Source organism: Carcharhinus amblyrhynchos, chromosome 15, assembly GCF_965287045.1.
Source record: "Carcharhinus amblyrhynchos chromosome 15, sCarAmb.v2.hapA, whole genome shotgun sequence".
Lineage (NCBI taxonomy): Eukaryota > Metazoa > Chordata > Chondrichthyes > Carcharhiniformes > Carcharhinidae > Carcharhinus > Carcharhinus amblyrhynchos.
In genome coordinates this window covers 66,987,805-67,015,253 of record NC_137338.1, presented here as the reverse complement: position 1 = coordinate 67,015,253, position 27,449 = coordinate 66,987,805, and the positions used below count along the sequence as shown (strand labels likewise).

General features: G+C 41.1%; 1 protein-coding gene across 5 annotated transcripts in view; it reads left to right on the top strand.

The window, feature by feature from the left end:
* The window catches only part of LOC145353385 (AP-1 complex subunit sigma-2), a 51,374-nt gene extending 25,538 nt beyond the window's left edge, over positions 1-25,836 (top strand). The window contains exons 5-7 of one of the 5 annotated variants that reach the window (XR_013888693.1): positions 4,132-4,232; positions 13,753-15,586; positions 24,446-25,836. Coding sequence is in view for 3 of the 5 variants with exons in the window: in XM_080204110.1 (XP_080060236.1) it covers positions 24,446-24,493 (48 nt within the window). In the remaining 2 variants the exon portion in view is untranslated. Of the gene's footprint in view, positions 1-4,131; positions 4,233-13,752; positions 21,334-24,445 lie in introns of those variants that run through there. The other 4 variants (XR_013888692.1, XM_080204112.1, XM_080204110.1 and 1 more) reach the window with 4 other exon arrangements.
* The last annotated feature ends 1,613 nt before the right edge of the window (positions 25,837-27,449 follow it).

Here is a 27,449-nt window from a genome sequence, read left to right as displayed (position 1 = left end):
GGGACCTTATCAAACGCCTTGCTGAAGTCCATGTACACCACGTCCACTGCACTTCCTTCGTCAATGTGTTCAGTCACATTATCGAAGAACTCAACTAGGCTCGTAAGGCACGACCTGCCCTTGACAAATCCATGCTGACTATTCCTGATCATGTCAAACCTCTCCAAATGCTCGTAAATCTTGTCCCTCAGTAGCGTCTCCATCAGCTTACCAACCACTGAGGTCAGACTCACCGGTCGGTAATTTCCCGGGCTATCTCTGTTCCCTTTCTTGAAAATAGGAACTACTGGGTGTACCTGTACACCCAGATCCCTTTGCTTATCAGTACTCTTAAAGGTTCAGCCATTTACTGTGTACTTCCTATCTGTATTAGACCTTCAAAATGCATTACCTCACATTTGTCCATCTGCTATTTCTCTGCCCAAGTCTGATCTATATCCTGCTGTATCCTGTGATGGTCCTCACCACTACCAGCAAATTCACCAATCTTTGAGGAAAATGTAACTGGTTTGATTAGTAAGTTTGTGGACAACACAAGCATGTTTAGATATGTATAAAGAAACAAATGCACTTCAGTCCCAGACCCTCTTTGATCAACAACCTCACTCTGCTTGCTTTTTGAATTTTATTGGCCCTACTCTGGTTCCCCGTCAGCTAATCCACCTTTGCATTGGTTCGCACTCCTCTGCCAAACTAGTTTAAATCCTCCCGTGTGACACCAGCAAACCTCCCAGCCGGAATATTTATGCCCTTCCAGTTTAGATGCAATCTGTTCTTCTTGTTCTTCAGGTCCCACCTGCTCCGGAAGAGATCCCAGTGGTCCAGATATCTGAAACCCTCCCTCCTACACCAGCTGTTTAGCCACGTGTTGAGCTGCACTATGTTCCTATTCCTAGCCTCACTAACATGTGGCACAAGGAGTAATCCTGAGATTATAACCCTAGAGGTCCTGCTTTTTAACTTTCTACTTAACTCCCTAAACTGCTGCTGCAGGACCTCATCACTCTTCTTATCTATATTGTTAGCACCGATATGTACCACAACCTCTGGCTATTCACCCTCTTTCTTCAGAATACTTTCTGCTGTTCGGAGACATCCTGGACCCTGGCACCAGGGAAACAACATACCATTTTAGTTTTTCACGTCCACAGAAGCACCTATCTGCACCCCTAACTATAGAGTCCCCTATAACTATTGCTCTAGATCTCTTTGTCCCTCAGTGCTTAACAACAGAGCCAACCGTGGTGCAACTGCTTTGACTGCTGCTGCTGTTATTCTCTGATAGTCCATTTCCCCTATCCAAAACAGTATACTTGTTAGAGAGGGGGGTGACCACAGGGGGTTCCTACACTGACTGCCTGCTCTTTCTAGAAGTCACCCATCTATCTGCCTGCACCATGAGTGTGACCATGTCTCGAAAGCTTCTTTCTATGACGCTTTCTGTCACCTTCATGTTCCTAAGTGCACCTAACTGCTGCTCCAACCTATCTATGCAGTCTGTAAAGGAGCTGCAATTGGGTACACTTCCCGCAGAAGTAATTGTCCGAGTCATAAGAACATAAGAAATAGGATGATGAAAAGAAATGGCTGATCTGTCGTGGCTCAGTTCCACATTCCCGCCCTCTCCCCATAACCCTTAATCCCCTCGCTTATCAAAAACCCATCAACCCGCGTCTTAAAAATATTTAGCGAGGCAGCCTCCACCACTTCAACGGGCAGAGAATTCCAGAGATTCACCACCCTTTGAGTGAAGGAGTTCCTCCTCAACTCCGTTCTAAACCGCCCCCTCTTTATCTTGAGGCTGTGGCCCCTAGTCCTACTGTCCTTTCTGAGCGGGAAGAGTCTCTCCGCCTCTATCCTATCCATCCCATTCATCATCTTATATGTCTCAATGAGATCTCCCCTCATTCTTCTAAACTCTTAACGAGTACAAGCCTAGTTTATTCAGCCTCTCCTCATAGCTCAACCCCCTCAACTCCGGTATCAGCCTAGTAAACCTCCTCTGCACTCCCTCCAAGGCCAGAATATCCTTGCGTAAGTGCGGCGACCAAAACTGCACACAGTACTCCAGCTGCGGCCTCACCAATGCCCTATACAGCTGCAGCAAGACCTCCCTACTTTTATATTCAATCCCCCTCGCTATGAAGGCCAGCATCCCATTCGCCTTCCTGACCACCTGCTGCACCTGCAAGCTGGGTTTTTGCGACTCATGCACAAGGACCCCGAGGTCCCTCCTGCACCGTCGCCTGCTGCAGTTTTTTGCCACGTAAGTAATAGTCCTTCCTACCAAAGTGGACCACCTCGCACTTGCCAACATTGAATTCCATTTGCCAGTTCCTGGCCCATTCGCCCAGCCTATCTAGATCCTTCTGCAGACTCTCCACACCCTCCGCGCAATTTGCCATTCCACCAATCTTGGTGTCATCAGCAAATTTCGACACCATACACTCATTTCCCTCCTCCAGATCTTCTGTATAAATGGTAAATAGCTGAGGCCCCAGCACCGACCCCTGGGGCACTCCACTAGTCACCAACCGCCAATCCGAATAGCACCCATTAACCCCCACTCTCTGCCTCAAGTCGCTGGAACACGGATCTCCCACATCTCAGATGCAGCACTTAACCTCACTGACATTTCGAGCACCAAGTAAATTATTTAAGAAAATTTTATAAAACGCTTACCTTCTCTTTTACCTTCTCACTGTGGCCTATGTTTTGGTCAGAGGAGGAGGAGGAAGGAGGGAGGGATACACTAATGTAGTGTTTTGGGCTTACTGCTCCTTGACACCAGATCTTCTGCTTCCCTCCTCTTGGTAGATATTGGTCCGACTTCTCCCAGAATGCACCAATGAGTCCCTCAGCCACCTCTACAGGATTAGTTATGAAAGATGATTAAGCTGTCACTTTTGGTTGTATTTGCCAGATGAGTGTATTACAAATGAGCCTATTCATTTCTGGGGGTTTTATTTGTATTTTTAATGTACAAAATCAAAAATGTTAGTTTCTGATCTTTTTCATGGCAAAGCTGTATTTGGTTTAAATATTTAGTAGCAAAGCTTTCATCTCATGTTAACTCCAGTTTAGTATTTTATTCTTTCATTATCGACAATTCCTTGGGAATCAGGATGGTGGCACAGTGATTAGCACTGCTACCTTGCAGTGCCAGGTTCCTGGGTTCGGTTCCCGGCTTGGATCATTGTCTGTGTGGAGTCAGTATGTTCTCACCGTGTCTGCTTATTTTCTTCTGGGTGCTCCAATTTCCTCCCACAGTCCAAAGATGAGGGTTAGGTTGATTGGCCATGGTAAATTGCCTCTTAGTGTCAGGGTAAGATACAGCAGGGTAAATACTGGAGGTTGAGGGGTTGGGTCTGAGTGAGATTGAGTCTGCATCGACCACAATGAGTCAAATGGCCGCCTTCTATGCTGTTGGGATTCTATGATCTTTATATCATTGACAAGTCTCATCAAAATTTTAATAGTTTTAAAGTTTGTGCTTTCTGAATATGTGATGATATCTGCATGCGTAAAACCAAAATTGATGTTCCAACAGGTGCTATTTTGTTGGCCTAGAGTTTTAGCTGGCAGGATGCAAATATATAATATTTATGGTTATGGATCCTGTCCCAGTCATTTATGTGCTTGACTTGGGTCTGTCCACAAATAATTATTGATTTATGGAGTATTTGTGCTCAGACCTGAGATTCAATTTTTTCGAGCCCAGATTTTAATTCATTATTGCTGTAGCATACACAGGTCATGAAATAGGAATCCACCAACTAACAGTTTCAAAATAAGAATCTACTGACTAACGATTTTGAAGCTTTATGCATCGCACTGAATTCAGCAGCCATTTTCAATTATGTTGCAAGATTTTAAATTTGAATGATGTAATGGCTTTATACAGTAGAACTTCAGCTGTTATATTGCTGTGTTCTCCGTCGTGTCCTGCTGTTTCTTCCTTGCACTAACCTCTGTTCGTGACCACTGTGCAGGATTGCTTCTAGAGAAACCGCGTTGCATGATATTTAATTGTATGAGTTTGTTCTTTCATGTTGTAACGATGCTCCTGTTCCGGCTAAACCCTGGAGGAAAACCAACAATTCTCACGTGCTGCTTAATTTTGTGTTTTAGAACCAAAATGAAGACTGGGGAAGTTTGTCAGCTGACGATATCTTATGATTGAAAGAAATCTTAGGCTATTGGCCTGTTATGGCTTCCCATCCAGACCATTGGTAACTATTTTCCCATTTGAGTGGCATGGGTATAATTTGGGAGCATAATGAATGATGCACGTTTGCAGAATTTCTGTGGCACTAATTGCTAAATTTGCCTGATGTGATAGGAAAAGATTGGGGAATAAAAAATTCTTTGAAACAAAGTAGGTTGGTGATGGTGTTGGTCCTAATTGGAATTTGCATGATTGCAATGACTTGGTGCCTTGTTGCCGCTCCTGTTGTTTAAAGCTAACATTGTAAAACAGCAATGCTTAACTTGCAGCAGGCTTCTTTCTTTTGAAAACTCTATTTCATCTTCTGTTTAACATAATGATAAAATAACAGTGCATCAAAATCAAGGATCTGAAGCAGGTAACAAACATCTCTGTAGATATTCAAGAAGATCTGTCATCTCTTTGAATGTTGGTGTTTCAGGTGAGGCTATGCTGTTGTGATTAAAACGTTTTAAGCCTGTTGGCATTTTGTCAAGTGCCGAAGGGAAAAGTATCCCATCAAAATAGAGTTGAGGAGTGACATCCAACTCCATAGGTTTACATATTACTGTTAAATGGTGACAAATAATTTCTAAATCTTTTATCAATTTCTTGTTCTTTTTATAAAAGAGATTTTAGGTTTTCTCTATTATAATGTACACAGACAAGTGTACAGAACATATATTTTAAATTATTTACAAACATTTTCCAGACAAGTTCAGATTCAGGCGTTGCTTTGTGCAGTAGAAATAAGTGTGGTGGGACATATGTAGTGGAATTCCTCTTTGTTCAATGAATCATTGCGGCTAAGGCTTGTGGACAATTAGTATGTGGCTATAGCATGATGAGACGTCGGAAGGCACAAAATCTATAAAAAGAAACCCGTTGAGCCCAAAGTCTGTTTCTTCGGGTACTCGTGCAACAGTCATTTCATGTATAATCCTTTAGGTGTTTATTGTACCTTCTCCAGCACTTTTATATCATCAAGACCAAAGAATCTTATGCAAGCCACATTTGAATAACAACTATGTCAGTTTAATTTTTCAATCCCAATCTTTTGGCACTTGGGTCCAAGTCCAAGTCCAAGTCCAAGTCCCTGTCTGTGTGGAGTTTGCACATTCTCCCCATGTCTCCGGGTGCTCTGGTTTCCTCCCACAGTCCAAAGATGTGCGGGTTAGGTTGATTGGCCATGATAAATTGCTCCTTAGTGTCAGAGGGAGTAGCAGGGTAAATACGTGGAATTCTGGGTATAGGGCCTAGGTGGGATTGTTGTTGGTGCAGGCTTGATGGGCTGAATGGCCTCCTCTGCACTCTAGGTATTCTATGATTCAACAGTAATAAAAGTGCACCCCAATGTTCGTTTTGCCTTTTTTAATGAACTTGTTAACCTGTTACTGCTTTCAGTGAATTGTGAGTCTGTATCCTTAAGTCCCTATGTTCCTCAATAATAACTTGCGTACAGTGAGCATAACATTTTTAAATAATCCAAACCATTTTGTAGGAACATTATAGAAGACAACTTGACAGAGTCACATAAGGAGGTATTAGGACAGATGACCAAAAGCTCGGTCAAAGAGGTGTCTTAATGGAGGAAAGGGAAGTGAGGGAGTTCCAAGTGTAGGGTCTAGCAGGTGAGGTCACGGTCATCAGTAGTGGAACGATGAAAATCGGGGATGCTCAAGAGACCAGAATTAGAGGCCAAAACACAGATATGTCAGAGTAATGGGGCAGGAGGAGATTAAAAAGACAGGGAGGGTGCGGCCATGGAGTGATCTGAAAATAAGGGGGAGTGAGAATTTTGAAAGTGAGGATTGCTTCACTGGGAGCCAGTGTAGATTAGTGAGCACAGGAGTAATGGGTGAATAGGATCTAGTTAGGACAAAGATCTCAAATTTACAGAGCATAGAACACGGGAGAGCAGCTAGGAGAGCAATAAAGTAGTCATGTCTAGGTGGACAAGGATTCCAGCTATCGATGAATTGGGGCAGGATGAAGTTGGGGAATGAAATTGAAATTAGTGGTCACGGCGATATGGTAGCAATCTCATCTCGGTGTTAAATATTTTTACCAGGGTTTCAAACAACCCAGTTCACCACAGATAAAGGTGTGGCAGCAGGAAGTGATACCACTGCAGGCAATTCTATAAATGGAAGCAGGTGAGAGCAGCCTCACTCGGCTGGACAACAGTGGAGAGAGGGTGTTGGAGGAGTTTGGTGTGGTCAAACAGTGTGAGAGGCTGCAGATGGCTCAAGAAGGATGAGGAGGGAAGGTTTCTTTTTGTCACAGTCACATAGGATGTTACTTGCGACTTTAAGAGCTGTGGTAAGGGCAGAAACCTGAGTTCAGGGGAAGATTATAGAATCATAGAAACCCTACAGTGCAGAAAGAGGCCATTTGGCCCATCAAATCCGCACTGACCACAATCCTATCCAAGCCCTACCCCCATATCCCTACACATTTACCCGCTAATCCCTCTAACCAATGCATCGCAGGACTTTAAGGGGCAATTTTTAGCATGGCCAATCAACCTAACCCACACATCTTTGGACATATCTGAGAGATGACAACACATTTGAGAACTTTGAAGAGGAAAGGAAAGTTGGAGATAGCTCACTGGTTTGCAAGGATGGTGGTATCAAAGGTGTTTTTGAAGAGAATAGTGATGACGGCAAATTTGAAGGAATTGACAGCACCTGAGGGGGAGAGCTGTTAAAATTTGCAGTGACCATGGGAGCCAGTAGGAGAAGTTGGATGGTCAATATTTTAGTGGGAATAGTCTTAAGAGGACAGGAGGTGGGTCTCCTAGACATGATGGGCTTGGAGAAGGCATGAGAGATATGAGACTTGGAGAACAATGTAAGTTCAGGGCAGGGGGAGACTTAAAAAGAAGCTTCTCCTGATGATCGAGAAGGGAGGTAAGTGGCAGAGGCAGCCGATTGGATGGTCAGTCTTACAAGTCGATTGTTGGAATTGAGAGGGAAGGAGTTTGAGACAATTTTCAGTAAAGAAATTGGGAGTTATCTTTGCATTCCAGTATGATCCTGAAATAGTGAGTCAGTTTTACCAGATGAGAGTAGCAGCTCCGATAGTGCTTTATGTGGGAGGCAATGCTTGGGTGACAGCGAGTATTGGTTTTAATTGGGATTAGGACAATGAAAATGGAGTCACTGCAGAAATGTGGCCAATGGAGGGCCAAAGGCTCAGCATTTGGAATTTGGGATTGTATTTTTAAGTGGATTGGGAGAGCGATTTTGAGGGGCTGATGCAGAAGGAAGAAGGGGGGGGAAGATGAGTGGGTGGACAGAAATATGAGAAAGCTATTAGTACTGACTTTATCTGTGATTAACACAACAGGAATAGCAAGGCCATGTGAGAGTCAAAGGGTGACCATTGACTTTACATGAGGGAAGAGGAGGTAGTCAATGAACTTTGAGAAGAGTATATATAGAAAGGATATTATTAAACTGGAAAGAGTGCAGAAAAGATTTACTAGGATGCTACCGGGCTTTGATAGTTTGTGTTATAAGGGGAGGCTGGATAGACCAGGACGACTTTCCCTGGAGCATAGGAGGCTTAGGGGTGATCTTATAGAGGTCTATAAAATAATGAGGGGTATCGATCAGCTCGATAGTCAATATCTTTCCCTAAAGATAGGGGAGTCTAAAACTAGAAGGCATAGGTTTAAGATGAGAGGGGACAGATACAAAAGGGTCCAGAAGCACAATTCTTTCACACAGGTGGTGGTGAGTATCTGGAATGACCTACCAGAGTTAGTAGTGGAGGCGGGTGCAATTTTGTCTTTTTAAAAAGCGTTTAGACAGTTACATAGGTAAGATAGCTATAGAGGGAAATAGGCCAAATGCGAGCAGTTGGGACTAGCTTAGTGGTTTACAAAACGGGGTGTCATGCACAAGTTGGGCCAAAGTGTCTGTTTCCATGCTGTAAACCCCAATGACTTTGAGAGGGTATAATGAGTTGTGATGGAGATTTAAATCACTGAGAATGAGTTCAGTGCTGAGGGAGGTAAGCAGTGTCAATACCTCGGTAACAACATTTTTAGCTTGTTTGGAAAGGCAGTAGAGCTGAAAGAAGGAAAAAGCGCCAAAGGAGAAAGGAACAGATCAAAGGTAAGTAAGTGGTTGAAGATGTAGCCAATTGGGAGGGAATGTGAATGACATTCTGGTGGGAGATGTGGGGAGGGGTTGATGAGGGTGATCATCTAGCAGAATCCACATCAGCATTGGGATGGGTGAGTTGAATGGAAAGAAAATTGGCAATTGCTGCAAGGGAGCAGGAAGGTTGAGGTAGGTATTTGAAAGGTATGCGAGAAGGTGAGAAATGGAATGGGGTATGATGACGATAGAGAGACAGAGAGAAGATTGCAGGGCCTGTGTCCTGAACAGCAACTCTCATTTCAACTCTTTTTTAATTGTTCGCAGCATCTCTGTTACTCCTATGCAAATGCATCATTTCCATTTGTTTCTAGTGAAATTGATTTGCAATTTGCACAACATTCTGCAAATCCCATTCTATTTTGTTGCAACCAGTTGATGGAGTTGCTTCCCTTAAAGCATGACAACCGAAACATGTTGTCTCAACAGTGAAATGTGTGGAGTTAATGAGACAGCCCACTTCAGTTATGGACTAGAGCTTTAGCAGTCAGTCCTGTGACTTGGTCAAATTAATTAAGTATAGTTTCATGTTAACTTGAATCGCTTGTGAATAATTTCTAAACCCTTTTCCACAGTAAGTGTTAGACACGGCTCAGTGAGTAGCACTGTGCCTCTGAGTCACAAAGTCCCAGTCCCAGGGCTTGAACAGAAGACAAATAACAAAATTGAATTCTGAGGTTCAGCACTTTTAGCAAATTGAGAGTGTCGTGGACACTCCAAGGAAAAATGATATGGAATTGCAGAGTGGTGCTGTTTTTTCTGATAAATGTTTGTCTACAAAGGTTGGTGTGATAAATCTTGCCATTCCTTCTTTACAACAATGACTACACATCAAAGGTACTTTGTTAGCTGTAAAGTGTTTTAGGATACGCAGATAGGGTGAAAAGTATGTTATGTTAATGTTTCCAGTTCTGCAACAGTTATAAGTGAAAACTGAAGCCTCTGGTTAATGTTTTCACCAAGCCAGGCAAACTATGATGCAGTAAACGTTGGCTGATTGTTCTGTTTTGGATCAGATTATTTTAAAGCAAAACAGACACAGCTTCCAACAAAGAAGTGCACATTAACTAACAGCCATTTCCCACGGGAATCTGATAAATTACAAAATATTCTGGAATATATCCATACACACATACAAATATATATATATTAGGAATATTGTACATTAATAAAAATGTCTTTTTGATGAGATTGCATCAATAGCATCTTTAAGCAACGATTGAGATGCACAAAATTGAGAGGGGCCTGGATTGTGTCTGGAGAGGTCAGTCACTCGGACATTTAAAGTGATTGGTAGAAAGATTGTGTGTCTAAAGCTCACTGCTGAAAGAACAGACCAGACAGAAACGCTGATCTTATTTAAAAAATCTGTTATGCATCCCAAGCATCGTACCAAATGCTGGAAAGTGCCATTAGGCTGGGTGGTTCGTGTTTCAGCCAGCACAGGCATGATGGGCAGACTGGCCTCTCTGTACTGTAAACATTCTAGGATCTATGAATATATAAATATTCCAAGGACCTTTTCAAAGCTTTGTTTCTCACTCCTCTGCCCTCTCTCTCAGCCTTCCCCTGAAACCAGTTTGCTCCGCAGACTGATCTGCTCCGAAAGCTCTCCAGCACCCTCTCATCCTTCCTAAAGTGTGATGACCAGACTTGGACGCAATACTCAAGTTATCATAGCCAGAGCTTTATAAAAGTCCAGCATAACTTCCCTGCTTTTGTACTCAGTATCTCAGTTACGAAGCAGAGAAGATAATGGTGGTACTGTCACTGGACTAGTAATCCGAGTCATGATGTGGAGATGCCAGCGTTGGACTGGGGTAAAAACAGAAAGAAGTCTCAACACCAGCTTAAAGTCCAACAGGTTTATTTGTAGCAAATGCCACAAGCTTTCGGAATAGGCTGTCTTCATCAGGTGGTTGGGAGTTCTGATCACAAACAGTGCTCCACATGGACTACTCTTCGGAATCGGTTACATTCTTGGACACGTGCATCTCCATTAAGGACAGTCACCTCAGCACCTGAGGTACCGCAAGCCCACGGATAACCTCACGATGCTCCACTTATACAGCTTCCATCCTAAACACGTTAAAAGAAGCTATCCCCTATGGACAAGCCCTCCGTATACACAGGATCTGCTCAGATGAGGAGGATTGCAATAGACACTTCCAGACACTGAAAGGTGCCCTCATAAGAACTGGATATGGCGTTCAACTCATTGATCGACTATTCCGATGCACCACAGCCAAAAACCGCACCGACCTTCTCAGAAGACAAACACGGGACATGGTGGACAGAATACCCTTCGTTGTCCAGTACTTACCTGGAGTGGCGAAGCTACGACATCTCTGGAGCCTTCAACGTGTCATTGATGAAGACTAACATCTCGCCAAGGCCATCCCCATACCCCCACTCCCTGCCTTCAAACAACTGCACAACCTCAAACAGACCATTGTCCGCAGCAAACTACGGAGCCTTCAGGTGAATAGTGATCATGACACCACACAACCCTGCCACAGCAACCTCTAAGACATGCTGGATCATCAACACGGATGCCATCATCTCACATGAGAACAGCATCCACCAGGTACACGGTACATACTCTTGCAACTTGGCCAACGTTGTCTGCCTGATACACTGCAGGAAAGGATGTCCCGAGGCTTGGTACACTGGGGAGACCATGCAGATGCTATGATATGAACACTGTTTGCCAATCACCAGGCAAGACTGTTCTCTCCCTGATGGGGAACACTTCAGCGGTCACGGGCATTTGGCCTCTGATCTTCAGGTAAGTGTTCGCCAAGGCGGCTTTCAGGATGCATGACAACGCAGAGTCGCTGAGCAGAGACTGATAGCCAAGTTTCGCTCACATGAGGACGGCCTCAACTGGGATCTTGGGTTCATGTCACACTATCGGTAACCCCCAATACTTGCCTGGACTTGCAAAATTTCACCTAACTTTCCTGTCTGGAAACAATACACATCCTTTTAACCTGTGCTTAAAGCTCTCTCCACTCACATTGTCTGTACCTTTAAGACTTGATTAGCTGTAAAGACTCACATTCCAATCATTATTCATGTAAATTGAGTTTGTGTCTTTTGTGCCCTGTTTGTGATCAGAACTCCCACCCATCTGATGAAGGGACAGCCTGTTCTGAAAGCTTGTGGCGTTTGCTACAAATAAACCTGTTGGACTTTAAGCTGGTGTTGTGAGACTTCTTTCTAGTAATCCAAGTCTTTCTAGTAATCCAATGGTCTGGGGACCTGGGTTCAAATCCCATCATGACAGATAAAGAATAAAACAGCCCGGGAAACAGGCGCCTCGGCCCAACGAGCCCGCGCCGCCATTTTAACATTGAGTCCCCCCTCCACCCATGACCCTTTATCTATGCTTATGGCATTCCACATTGAGGGAAAACTAATTTAGGGACAATTTATTGGTGGTGAAACTTGAATGCAACAGAAATCTAGAAATTCCAGAAATCTGGAATTATAAGTCTAATGATGACCATTGTTGATTGTTGTGAAAGCCCACCTGTTCACTAATGTCCTTTAGGGAAGGGAATCTGCCATCCTACCCAGTCTGGCCTACACGTGACTCCAGATCACAGTAGTGTGGTTGACTCTTAACTGCCTTCTGAATTGGCTCAGCAAGTCAGCTCAGTTCAAGGGCAATTAGGGCTGGGCAATAAATGACGACGATGCCCATGATTTTAAAAGAAGCCCAAAATCCCCTATGTTGGATGAAGAGCCAGGGGAACTTGAAATGTTATCTCTCTTTTCTCCCTACAGATGCTGCCAGACTTGCTGAGCTTTTTTCCAGCAGCCTCTGTTCTTATGCCACATGCTTTTTCTCATTAAGTCTTGCCACCTTCCAAGATCAATGCACACACACCCCCAGGCTCTCTTTAGAACAGTGCATTGAATCTATATTGTCTCACCTCGCATTTCCTAGTATAAAATTCTGTCTGCTATTTGCCTGCCCATTCTGCTGATCAAGCTATCTGTCATCTACACTGTTTGCCACATCAAGAAGTCTGGTATCATCAGCAAATATTATAATTTTATTTTGAATTTCTGTATTCAAGACATTTATATGCATCAAAAAAGCAGTGGTCACAACACTAACCCTTGGGGAATGCCAGTGACCCCCAGTGAAGGAAACAACCATTTACCAATATTTCAGCCAAGTTGACACGGACCCTCCTATTCCAGGAACCTTAATTGCCTGGTTTTAATGTGGCACTTTGTCAAACGCTTTCTTAAGATCTGTGCAACAACCATAGAGGTGGATATACTGAAGGATGAAAATTGTGTAGGGAACTTGTATTGAAAATTAGTATAATTTTACCTTCAAAAATTAGTATAATTTTACCTTCTAAAATTGAATCTGAGACTAGAAGTGAAAACTCTAGCCAGTATAAAATGTATGTTTCAAAAATCTGTACAAAATGCTGGGACTTGTTTCTCATTTTTGTCCTTTATCCATAACTTAAAACTTTTGCTGTATTTGAAATTGGGCTTTTTGTGAAATTATCCATTTTACCGGAACTGACCTGGAAGCTAATATAAAAACAGGACATGCTGGAAATACATACACATTTGTAGAGAGAGGAAAGGGTATTTAGATTCAACTGTGCAGGTAATTTCTTGCCAAAGATTTTGGTAGTTGTGTGTATTTTGTGTCTCCAGAATGTTGTTCTTGCGTGAAGAGAATAGATGGTGCAACATTTTCTGTATCGACCTTCTGATGGAGCAACTTTCTAGTGTTGTGTGTTGTTAAATTGATTTTCTTTGCTTCTGAGAGGTTAGTAAGAAATTTCACCTCTGCTTCTCATCTTGAATTGACAAGTGGGTAATTCAATTTGTAACAAGACTATTTGAAAGAGTTTGATGCAATCCTGCTATGCTGAAAGATATTAAGATATCGTTTTCCCCCTTCCCCAGTCTTCCTTTTGCCATTCAAACACATTGTACTCTTCATCAATGTTTTTGATGTGAATGTAGCCATTAACTGCTTAAGCAATCCTATCTGTTGGTGATTGCTATTCATTAACCAATATAATCTGTGTCTGTAGAATACATTTTTGAGAAGTTGTCTTTCTAATGAAGCAGCATCCTTGTTTCAGCATGCTGTATTTGTTGCCTCTTGTTAACCTTCTGCATTTTGCTTTCTGATTTGATATCATGGTGACAGGCTTCAGCATTTATGAATTCATTCTGCATGGGTGGACCAGGAGTTTAACATCCATACGTGTTATCTTTTTATACTGACCCTGAATTTCATTCCACAGTTGTCAAAGTGTTAATATGACCTGCATGCTCTTTTACACGAGACAATGTTGGCATTTTATTTCTTTTGTTCCCCTGTAGCCGCGCCACGAATATTTTAATGTTCCTGTGTACTAATGCCTTGGCTCAACTTGCCTGGTGGTGACTCAGAGGAGGTGACGATGGCCTGCTTTGCTGTTGCTGGAATGCTGTCCTGGGCTGTATGAAGCTGTTCAGTTGAACATAATGCAAATAACTTAATGTAACATGAACATCAATGCTTTGCTCTTTGTTGTGTTCTAACATTCTAGTGTGCATAGGTTTTGAAAGGTGCCACATAAATGCAAGTTTTTTTTATATGCAATTTAACTCTGTGCTCTGTTCATTGCAATTTTGTTCTTTGTAATCTTTGTTCTAGTCATAAAGCTACAACATTAATTATGTTGGATTTACTTGCATTGGGCCTGTTTATTTGGGTTACTGCTGTTTTAATATGCATCAAGCAGGTTTGGTACCCAGGCCTCTGGAGATCCTCAAGCTTTGTTTCACTTGACATCTATGGGGTTAATACAACTGAATTTCCACAAACTTGTCGAGCAAGAAGTCCTTTTAAAAGCTTTTGATGGATGCAACATCTTTAAGATGAAATTGTATTTGCAATAGTCTGCAGAATGTGGTAACCAATGAAAACAAAATCTAGAATCAACTTTAGTCTTGGAACATATAGCAATGGGTAAAATGGAATTGGAACTGATTGATGATCTGGAGCACAGAAAAATAACTAGTTGCTGCTTTGCTCTTAATTTGTGCAATTTTGGTTAATCAATTCTCTCTCCCCTTTTCTGGGTTTTGGCCTAGTTTGCTAGCTGAAGAAAATTAGCTCAAATTGTAAGTTTTAAATCAGTTTTACTACTGTAAACTGAAGTACTCAGATTAATTGCAATTTGACTGACGTTCATAGCTGTAGCTTGTGCCTCTATATTTAGTTATGTTGAAAGAGAGCTTGCTGATTCACTGAAGTTCCTTTTGTGGTTTGTAATGGTTATGTCTTTTATACACTATGGTGCCTTGGTTCGTTGTGTCTTCCCCCTGCAGTGATGCTGAGGAACTTTGAGAGTTAATGCATGCAATGCTGATCTAATTCCTAAGGTTCAGAATATCAGAGGGAAAGCTTAATTTTACCACCAAACTATGACCCTCCTTGTTTTGTTTAGTCATAGTAGGATCACTTTTTTTAAATTCCAGTGCCATTGTAGCATGACCAAAGAGACTTTCAATTTATCTGGAATTCTTCCCTCTGCTGTCCATCGCGTGCAAGGTAGCTTCATACCTTCTGTGCCAATGCCAAGTGTTTATGTTCAGTGCTTCACCTGGTAATTATGAGACCAAACTGTGTTTATTGTCATTACAGTATTAGATTTTTGAAATAATTTCTTCAGCATAGTTGAGCAGTTGGTGATAATTTGGTTCCTCCAAACTCTTGACTGCTGTGGAGTATGTGTATTAGGTGTCCATGTAGATAGTTGTGTCCTGTTAGAGAATAAATTGAAATTACCCATGTGTAGGTATGCTGTCGTTGGACTGAGACCACGTTGGAGATGTATTCTACACCATTAGGAGCCCTATTAGTCCAATAGGTTATGTAAGTTTGAAGAGTGTAACCTGATGCTGTGAATTTGCCTTTCACAACAATAGCAATTTGATATGTTTATTGGACCATGTATAGAGTGGAGTATTTTGTTTGGATGGAGGGATTGATATATTTTACTACCCCTCAGTCTCGTGTACTTTTTCAGTGTGTTTTATTCATGTTCTTATTTGTTCCTGATGGGTTTTATGTGTATTTTCCTCTTTATATTCTCCACTTCAACATTCTGGTCAGCAGAGAAAGTGAATACTTCTGGATGCACGGTGGAAATGGCAAAGAATGCAATCAGTGAGTGACCATAGGGGGATTTGTTCACACAGTGGTGTGAATAAATCATTAGCAGTGCAGATAAATGAGTAAGCATGAGGTACTGGCATTTGAGATATACATGCGGCAAAGGGACCAATGTTAAAGTAGTGTGGACTAGTGAAAATATGTCAGTGCAGTAGTGGTAATCTCATCTTGCTTGGGGCATATTCTATCTTGCTGCGTCTCTTCTGAATAAAACTGTACCAGCGTTGACTATTTCTACTTGTGAAAGGATCCTTGAAGAAAGTAGTTGGAAGATGAGACCTGTCTTCTGTAAAAAGCTTGTGTGCTTTGTACAAAATGTTGCTAAAAATAGGCCTGACCAGGGAAAGAGGTATGAATTCCAAATTTCCCCGAAAGGGGATCACTTGTGTCTGAGCAGAAGGTTTACAGTACAGAGGCCAAATGCACTTATCTGCTTCTGGTTTTTATACAAATTAACTGATGCCTTTGGTACCCAACAATGTTTATTGCAGATTTGATTTTTCTCGCAATCAAGTTTGATTGCATTTCTTTTTCCTTTTGGTTTGAAGTAAGGCCATCTCACTCTCATGGATGTAGACTTGACAATTAACCTACTTTACTAGAAGCTGCAATGTCCATTAAACAAGTCAAACCTACATACATCTTTTGAAGTTGCTACCCAAGGGTAGAAATCATCTGGACAGCTATTTGACCCAACTGAATTAAGTGTGTTTGCCAAAGCAGGATACATTACCTTTTTAAATACTGCCGGAATCGGTTGCTCCCCTCCTCCCTCACCCAGCCTCATGAGAGAGTAGTTTGCTTTGATCCTTAACGATAAGCAAGTGGTTTACTCTACAATACTGCTTTCATTGTGCAATACCAAATATTTGAACAAAGTACAATACAGCACAGGAACAGGCCCATTGGCCCTCCAAGCCTGCACCAATCATGTGTTCCTAACTAAACCATGCGCTTGTATCCCTCCATTCCCAGTCTGTTCATGTTGCTATCTAAATAAGTCTTAAATGATCTTAGCATGTCTGCCTCAACCATCTTACTTGGTAGTCCATTCCAGGCCCCCATCACCCTCTGTGTAAAATATGTCCCCTGCATATCCGTATTGAACCATGCCCCCCTTACCTTGAACTTGTGACTCCTTGTGTTTGTCATTTCTGACCTGGGAAAAAGCTTCCAACTGTTCACCCTATCTGTGCCCTTCATAATTTTATAAACTTCTATAGGGTCGCCCCTCAACCTCTGTCTTTCCACGGAGAACAACCCTAGTTTATTCAATCTCATCTCCAAGCTAATACCTGCCATACCAGGCAACATCCTGGTAAATCTTTTTTGCACCCTCTCCAAAGCCTCCACGTCTTTCCGGTAGTGTGGCGACCAGAACTGGACGCAGTATTTCAGATGTGGCCTAACCAACGTTCTATATAAGGGCAACATCACATGCCAATTTTTATACTCTGTGCCCTGCCCAACAAAGGCAAGCATGCCATATGCCTCCTTCACCACCTTTTCCAGCTGTGCTGACACCTTTTAAGGATCTGTAGACACACCCAGATCCCTCTGTGCGTCTATACTCTTGATGGTTCTGCCATTTATTGTATAGCTCTCCCTGCATTAGATCTACCAAAATGCATCACTTCGCGTTTATCTGGATTAAATTCCATCTACTATTTCTCCGCCCAATTTTCCAGCCTATCTATATCCTACTGTATTCTCTGACAATGTTCATCACTATCCGCAACTCCAGCAATCTTTGTGTCGTCTGCAAACTGACTAATCAGACCAGCTACATCTTCCAAGTCATTTATATATATCACAAACAGCAGAGGTCCCAGTACAGAGCCCTGCGGAACACCACTAGTCACAGACCTCCAATCAGAAAAAGACCTCTCCACTGCTACCCTCTGTCTTCTATGGCCGAGCCAGTTCTGTACCCATCTAGCTAGTTCACCTTTGATCCCGTGAGATGTAACCTTTTGCACCAATCTGCCATGAGGGACCTTGTCAAATGCTTTGCTAAAATCCATGTAGACAACATCCACGGCCCTTTCTTCGTCAATCATTTTTGTCACCTCTTCAAAAAACTCAACCAAATTTGTGAGGCATGACCTCCCTCGTACAAAACCATGTTATCTATTGCTAATGAGACTATTCAGTTCTAAATGTGTATAGATCCTATCTCTAAGTATCTTCTTCAACAATTTCCCCACCACGGATGTCAAGCTCACCAGCCTATAATTACCCAGGTTATCCTTGCTACACTTCTTAAATAATGGGACCACATTTGCTATCCTCCAATCCTCTGGGATCTCACCTGTGTTCAATGAAGAAACAAAGATTTTTGTTAGAGGCCCAACAATTTTATTCTTGTCTCTCTCAGTAATCTAGGACAGATGCCATCTGGCCCTGGGGATTTGTCTGCCTTAATGTTTCCTAAAACACCTAACACCACCTCCTTTGTAATTGCGATTTTTTTTTTCTAACGGGTCTACACATCCCTCTGAGACACTAGCAATCAACATGTCCCTCTCCTTTGTGAATACTGATGCAAAGTATTCATTTAGGATCTCACCTACTTCCTCGGGTTCTAAGCATAATTCCCCTCCTTTGTTCTTGAGAGGTCTGATTCTTTGACAATCCTCTTGTTCCAAACGTATGTATAAAAAGTACATTTCATGACCCTTTTTGCCCTTCTAACTCCCTGATTTGAGTTCTTTTCTACTCTGTATTCCTTTGTTGCTTCATCTGTTTTTAGCTGCCTGGACCCTTTTTTCTTTTTGATTAGACCTACAATTTCCCTGGTTATCCACGGCTCTCGAGTCCTACCTTTCCTGTCCTTCCTTTTCACAGGCACATGCCTGTCCTGCACTCCTATCAATTGTTCCTTAAAAGACTCCCACATGCCAGATGTGGATTTATCCTCGAACAGCCTCTCCCAATCAACAGCCACCAAATCCTGTCTAACCCGGCTGTAGTTAGCCTTCCCCCAATTCAGCACCGTACCCACAGGACAACAATCATCCTTTGCCTGTTTGCCTTTCACAGACAAGTTATTACATATCAACCCTCCCTAAGCTGTGAGGTTAAAACTGCTGAGCCTTTTATCCCATGGGATAAAAAGCTTTGCTCTATCTATAACAGATGATTATGCGTAAGCATATTAGAGAGTTGAACTGAATCAGCTTGCCATGAGTCTGAAAGTATGGATTTCTGGAACAGCCTCTTTGTTCATATTTCAATCCACCAATGTGAAGGTGAATCATGAAGTGAATCTGGAAACTGTAGATTGCACCACTTCAATTTTCACTGATAGAAGTTAGAAACCATACCAAACAATGAGTTGATGTTATTGAAAGCAAGTCTGTTAATTATCACAGACTATCTAAAGAAGGCTGTTTTGTCGTCAAATACTGCGATTATTCCCAGTATATATTTGTTTTAACTCCGCTTTGTAGCACAATGAATTATATTTAGCAGTATATTTCTGCATTATATTTCTGCATTATCAGCCTTAGATTAATGCTGTTTTATCTGAGTCCCAAGTAGAGCTCTTTGTTTTGTTTTTTTGGAGGGAGGTGGGGTTGGTGTATGGCGCTAGTCAGGAGAGAGAGGGAAAGAAGTGGACCTTAAACAAGGTAATATTAGTGTCACATACAAAGATACATTTCGGGGATCAATTCTTGCTTTCAAAGTTCAACGTTTTTTTAGAACTGATGTTTGCTTCCAAGTTCTGCTATGATTGTTTTTGGCTTCTGTTTGTGCATTGAGCTGACTGAAATTGTTTATGTTTTTTTTCAGTAATTGTAAGTAATTTTAGTAATTGCTTTATGCTTATGTTCTATAAAGTGCACGCTTCTCTGGCATGTTATAAATAAAAGCCTTCCTGCATGCATCAAATGCTGTTTTCTGTGGCTATGTTTTATAAGCATCTAAACTTCTAACTGCTAATCTATTTTGTATTTAAGATTTGCAACTGATTAAAAATGATGTTGCTGAATGAGCACGCTCATAATGTACAGCATCAGCACCTGAAAGGTCTATGAATAAAAAACATAACCTTAGTTTCATAACTCACTTACCAATTTCCATATCTGCTTCCATCCTGCAAGTTCACAGCCACCTGTGAATAGGCTTTCAAATAATGTTATTGAGTATTATTACTCCAGTTAAACTAATCGCTAGCAACTAAAATAGACTTGTTTTTCTGGGAGAGAGTTTTGAAAACTGATTCCAGATACCACACTTATGTTTTAACGATTTTTTTCAGCAACGATCTGATGTATGTGAAGAAACACTTGCTTTTATGTATTGGTTTTAAATACTGGCATCGATCTTTTTAATATGAACTGTGTTCAATTATAATCCAACTTTTATAATTGAAACTTATGTCTGGGTGATGTCTCTTCTGTTTGAATTGTCTGAATGCATTTTCATCAAAGATACGAGATCTTGAGAGTGATGCCACATATTTTCACTTAAGTTAACCTCGGAGTTTAATCATTGGGATAATCCCTTCCAAAGAGGTATATATTTAATAAGCAGAGTTTTCCTTTTTTTACCTAAAGTGGTCAAATTGTCAAATGGAACTATCAACCCATTTAAAACAATCCTAAAGCTTTTTCATGTCCCGAATTCTAGATGTTAAATAGGTTACTGTCCCTATGGTCTGAATTTCCTGAAGATCAGATGGGTATCTTCATACGTAGCTGCATGCAGGCAGCCTGTATAGTTAGAAAAGGCCTTGTGCAAGTCTCTTGTCCAAGGTGTCTACTTTTTAATTATCTCACAGCATGAGGGTGTCATTGGCTAAATCAGTATTTACGGCCCATTCCTAATTGCCCTTGAGAAGGTGGTGGTGATTTGAACCACTGCACTCCACTTAGTGTAGGTACACCCACTGTGATGTTTGGAAGGAAATTCCAGGATTTTGACCCAGTGACAGTGAAGGAACGGGGATATATTTCCAAGTAAGGATGGTGAATGATTTGGAGGGGAACTTGCAGGTGTGGTGTTCCTGCTGCTGTTTTTCTTTTAAGTGGTCGTGCTTGAAAGTTGCTGCTAAGGAAATATGATTATGTATTGTGCCAGATGTTTATTTCTTCAGCCTATTTAAAAAAAAAGACAAGTTTTGTGAATCCTATTAAATTGGAGGGTCATGTGCAGAAGTGGCAGGCTCACTTTGTGACCATAAGTCCAGTTATTAAGTTGCCATTAATTTAGTGCCACAAGAGGACGCAGGTTTAAGGTGCTGGGGAGCAGGTACAGAGGAGATGTTGGCTAAGTTTTTCACTGAGGGTGGTGGGTGAGTGGAATCGGCTGCCGTCGATGGTGGTGGAGGAGGCAAATTTGTTGGGTTCTTTAAAGAGACTTCTGGATGAGTACATGGGACTTAATAGGAATGAGGGTTATAGGTAAGCCTAGTAGAGATAAGATTGGCGCAACTTGTGGGCCGAAGGGCCTGTTTGTGCTGTAGTTTTTCTATGATTAATTTATTTCAGAAAAGACAGATTCTCAAATTGAGTCTAAAATTAGTAAATTACAACTTTGAGACTGTAATTTAAAAAAATATATGCTCCAACTGCATTGTGCTGATTCTTGCTGGATTGGGTGTGCACGTGAATAAATTCAATCTCTTGCACAGAATGGGTCACAGAAACCATTCAGCCCTTTGAGCCTGCTCTGTTATTCATTTTGATCATGGCTGATCATTGAATGCAATATCCTGATTCCATTGTCGTTCCCCCCCCCCCACCCCCCAACCCCTGCCGGAGGAGCTAATTTCTTCTTGAAATAGGACATTTTGGCCTCAGCTACATTCTGTGGTATATTCGCCACACTCTGGGTAAAGAAATTTCTCCTCACAGTTCTAAAACAATCTTCAAGCTATGGCACCTAGTTCTGGACTTTTCCACCATTGGGATCATTCTTTCTGAATCTACCCTGTCTAACCCTGTTAGAATTTTAAGTTTCTGAGATCTCCTGTCACTCATCAAAACTCCAGTAAACATAATCCTGCCCAACTTAGTCTCTCCTCATCTGACAAACCAGGAATCAGCCTTGTAAACTTTCGCTGCACTCCCTCAATATCAAGGATATCCTTCCTCAGATAAAGACGACAACAACTCCGCACACTAGAGTCATAAAGGTTTACAGCATGGAAACAGGCCCTTCGGCCCAACTTGCCCATGCCGCCCTTTTTTTAAAAACCCCTAGTCATAATTGCCCATATTTGGCCCATATCCCTCTACACCCATCCTATCCATGTAACTGTCTAACTTTTTTAAAAGACAGAATTGTACCCATCTCCACTACTACCTCTGGTAGCTTGATCCAGACACTCACCACCCTCTGGACCCTTTTATATCTCTCCCCTCTCACCTTAAACTTATGCCTTCTACTCCAGATGTGACCTCAGCAATGCCCTGTACAATTGCAGCAAAACATCACTATCCCTATACTCAAATCCTCTCGCTATGAAGGCCAACATACCATTTGCCTTTTTACTGCCTGCTGTACTTGCACGCTTACTTTCAGCAACTAATGCATGAGCTGTCCAAGGTCTCGTTGAGGGTCCATTCACACATTCTAGCCATGTTCAAAGGCAAGCCCTGTAATCCATTTGATCCCTACTTTAGGACTGATTAATGACACTTGGAAATTGCGCTAAAGTTTGAAAATTAATAACCTCACAGCTTGCTCTGCCTATTTCTTACTGGCCGTGTGTCAGATGGAACTATGCAAGAGTTAAGCACCTAGAATCTGATAATGGCATTAAAAAAAAATCAGCTTGCTCCTATTCCACTTTAGGTTCTGTATTCAGATTATAGCTATAGAAGCATTAGCTGAGCTTGTATCGCAAGAATTATTTATCAGGAAAAAAATTGTTTAAATGAATAAAGAACATTTATAAATAGCTCATTTAACCTACTTATAAAGCAGATCACTGTTCATAGTGTATTTAATTTTCAACTTTTACTGCAGAATTTAAACTTGATAAAAGTCTTGGACAATTCACTTCTCAAGGAGATTTATATCCAATGTAGTCATCATTGTGGATTTGGTTATGCTTTAAACATTTCTGACGCTTTTCACTGGATCCTTATTTACAATGGTGCCCAGCATTGGATGTATTATGAACTACTCAGCACTTCAGATTTTATTTGCACTCTTCCACACCCATCTTTAACTTCCAAATTATCATATTCATGGCTCACCTATGTCATCAGAGGGTGGCACAGTGACACTGTGGTTAGCACTGCTGACTCTCAACATCAGGGTCCCGGTTTCAAATCCCAGTTTGGGTCACTGTCTGTGTAGAGTTTGCACATTTTCCCTGTGACTGTGTGGGTTTCCTCCAAGTGTGTGGTTTGGGTGGATTGCCATGCTAAATTACCCAGGTGTCGGGGGGCTAGCTAGGGTAAATGTATGGCGTTATAGGGATAGGAACTGGTGGAATTTTGGTCAGTGCAGACTCAATAGACCAAATGGCCGCTTCCTGCACTGTAGGTTTCTATGAAAGAATCAGCCAACTGAAAGGTAAAATGTTCTCATTTCAGCTGCACAACACTGTTCACTAACTGGGTAAATGGGCAGTTTATTGTTTGGCAAACCTTTCTGTCTGGAGGCATGAGAGAGCAACTTGCAGTAACTCTGTCCTCTGCAGCAATACTTAGAAGCTGCTTGATATCTCGTCACCGGCAACCCAGCTGAGATTGGGCATTCTGTGGATTCTCAGCAATGAGAGCTTATGCTCAGTTGTGACATATTAGTATGTTAACATATTTGCTCATGCTCTTTTGTTGCATTATTTCTGGAGAGCTTTAAGTATAATGGAAAACATTAGCAGTTATTATTTGACACAAAAATTGCATCACTGTCCTAAAGTGTGCTCCCTTGAGGTTATTTTTAAGGATGAATTGCAATTATCATTTTTTGAAATTATTAAATTTTTGTGAAAAGTTCAGAAGTTTAAAAGGAAGTGTAATTATTTGAGTTGGCAAAAATATTGTAGCATCTTGTAAAATACAGAATTATTTTTGTGATTTTTAACCTCCATCCCACCACCAATCTTTGTTCACCACATCCTTTCCCTCCCCTCAAACTGTGGGCATGATATAAATGATTTCAGCTGAGAGATATTAATCCGTGTAGATAACTGGATAACAATGCTTTCCATCTTTCTTCAGCATGCTTATATTTTTTCTTTCTTGTCCCTTTTGCCACACCCCTAATTAGGATGCCAAAGTAAGTTGTAATAATGTTGCCTGTGAATTCCAAACTTGTTACCCCTTCTGAATAATACCCACTTATTCTGTTTGTGGAATGTTACCGCTTTTGAAAAGTTTTGGTCTCTTAGCGCATTTATCTGCACTCATAATGCAGTGTGCTGGTATTTTGTTAGGTGTAATTGTGTAATCTGGGTTGAGCTTTGAGTTAGTGATTGGAAGGATTGACCTTGGTCAGTTCATTGGGGGTGGTGGGGAATGCAAAGTCAAGGGCAGATCCTGTCTCAGTGGAGGGAGACTAATAGGGCATGTCACTGCAGGCTGCTCGTTCAAACCTCCTGAGTGACTGATTCCATTTATAGAAAGTACTTCCTTGTCTATCATCTTTACCAGGCATTGCTGCAGCATTGCATTAACGGAGGGGTTTAAGAAAATAAATGTTTAAATTGGAAAAGGCAGGGATTTTAAAAACTTTTATACACGGCACCCACAAACACAGCATCTTTTTCTCGTGATTCTCCTTTATTTTCCCTTTTTATATTTTTCCATTTTTTGCGCATGCAATTTGACTACAACATGAGTTCATTGTGTTTAAATTTGATTACCAAAATGTTTAATTTTGCCTCCACAGGAAGCTGAGACCCCTCGTAGCGTGCTGGAAGAAATTGGACTCACATAAGTCTTTCGTTAAAGTGAATGTTACCCTAAATATCCCAATCTAGATTTCACTGCTTTAATTGTAATGTATGGCTACTATTGCAGTATGCTTTCTCTTTTTTATTTTGGTGTCTTGATTAGAAGTTGAACTTGCCAATATTCTTCACTGTTTAACAAGAAGGGAAATAAGATATTTTTTAGTTCAAAATTTGAGTTAAGTGGAGGCTTCAAATGTTTGATAGCATTCCTTTTTCCAAAATGCAATGAAAATAAAAGAATATTTGAGCAGTGCGACCACTCGCAGTAGGTGACAGGAGCTGAAAAGTAACTTGCCTATACAAACAGAGAGATCCCCATGTTGAAGTCGTTTAGTTAGCTCGAAGAATTGGACATGATGTTTATTATTTTTAGTTGAATGCAAGGTGCCCTACTTTTGTTGCTGGAGAGTAAACCCCTCTTCAAATATGGCAAGGTGCCATCTTTTTCTTTTGTGTCACTCGTATTTTCCAGCCGCAGTTTGTGCTTGAAATCAAAAGTTCACAATATACCAAAGCAACCAGTGTTGACAACTATTTTTTATGTTTTGAAAACTAATTTATTTTTTAAATGCAGTTTTGCAACCTACATCTGTGGGCTTGTATTTTTTAATAAAATCAGATTCATTTTGAAAAAGGGTCACTCATCAGTGGAGCTTGATGCAATATAAAGGGATGAGGAAAGGGATTTAGTTCAGTGGTGTGCACTAATCATGTGAGAAAAATCAATTTTCATGACTTAGAGTAAGATTTGATATTGGTGTGGCATCTGTAAATCTTGGGAAAGCTTCACATCTGGCATTTACTGCCCCTTAGAAGTAAAATTGCTGAAGCTTCATTTGACACTAATTAGTTTACAATTTAAACAGGTTTGAATCTGTTATGACCACAGTATGTAGTTTAGCAATTCCAAATATATGTAAAAAGAGATCAAAGTATTTTCAGTTTACAAAACAAATGATTGTAGTTTTCAATAGTGGGGACTAAATTTGACTGTTTCTCGGAAACATTTTTGTATGTTTTCAGCTGAGCTTGATCTTATGGTGACGATTTATTTAACATTGTTTCTTGTTTCACAAACAGTCTTGTCCAGGTCAAATCAGGTTGTCCAACTTGATTTGCAGGTGTTTATATTTTATTTTTGGTCAATTATTCAATAGCTTAACTAATTTGTGTTCTGCAAAAATGTAGCAAGCTTGTCTGTTTAAATGCTGCTGACCAGCTGCGTGATCGTTCAGTGGTTTAATGTCTTCGTTTTTCATGAACACAGGAGTGAAAGTATTACATAAAAGTACAAGACAAAGTAATAAACATTCTTTCTACTATTAAAGTCTGGTTATCCTTTTAGAAGGTTGATTCATTTTTAAAGTAAATCTCATACTAGAGGACCAGTTCAACTGATTTGTAATTGACATTTCACTACAATACAGACAGAAAATACCTTTTAAACACATGACTTGTAGATGTTTCATGTATTTATTGTTCCCTTCAGAAAGGATGGGGTTCGAAGACATTCTTCTGGCTCTGCAGCTTATGTGAGCACAGATTAATTTTAAAAATGTCAAAAATGATTGCAGTGTAGATTCATCCAGTTCTAGCTATCACTATTCTTCAAAGGGGACAACAAGGATGAGAGAATATCAGTTTATCAATAGTGCAGTGATACTTACTAGGGTACCAAAACACACATCTGCTTAAATGCTGCTGTTACAAATGGAATTGGCAACTTTTGTGCCCTCAGTTAACTCAGATCCATGGCTATACTCCTTCACAATGATTTCAGATGGAAACTAGCCATCTGAACTAGTGGAAGAAAAGGGAACTGAAAGAGTGGATATGATGGAGCCAGAATGAGAGGAGACACAAGTAGCACATATACCCTGAAGATGTTTTGATCTACGTAGAATTCATCTGCACTCTCTTTAGGGGTCAGCCATGCCTCTGGTGGTGGTCCTTCTGCCTCAAGTGAGAAGAACAACGAAAGTTACAGTACAGGAACAGGCCCTTCAGCCCTGCACCAACCATGCTGCCTGACTTAAAATCCCTTATCCTTCCAGGGAAACCAAATCCCTCTATTCCCATCCTATTCATCTTTATCTAGACACCCCTTAAAAGTCACTAGCGTATCTACTTCCATGAGTTCCAGGCACCCACTACTGTGTAAAACATCTACTTTGTACATTTCCTTTAAACCTATGCCCCCTCATAGTTGACCCTTCCATCCTGGGAATAAGTTTCTGACCATCCATTCTGTCCATACCTCTCAATCTTGTAGAATTCTATTGTTCCAGTAAGAACAAACCTTTGTGTCATCTGCAAACTTACTAATCAAACCAGTTGCATTTTCCTCCAAATTATTTATACATTTTACAAACAAAGTTCCCATCCCTGAAGCTCACCACCTGTCAAAACCCTCCATTCAGAAACACACCCTTCCAACTGCTACCCTCTGTCTTCTTTGACTGAGCCAGTTTTATATCCACCTTGCCAGATCACCTCCCATGCGACTTCACCTTCTGCACCAGTCTGCCATGAGGGACTTTGTCAAAAGCCTTACTGAAGTCCACGTAGACAATATCCACTGCCCTTCCCTCAATAATCATATTTGTACTTCCTCAAAAACTTGATCATGTTAGGGCAACATGATCACCCCGTTCACAAAACCATGTTGCCTTTCACTAATACATCCACTTATTTCCAAGTGGGAATAAATCCTGTCCTGCAGAATCTTCTCCAATAATTTCCCTCCCACTGCTGTAAGGCTCAGGAGCCTGTAATTACCTAGAAGATGATGGATTTTGGTTTCATTCCCACAACAAAGCACAAAAATCTAAGCTGACACTGCAGTACTGAGATATGAAACCAATGCTGTGATTTGATTGGGGGGGCAGGGTTATTGCCTGGTGTCCCAGTCAATATTCATCCCTCAATCTGCTTTTGCAA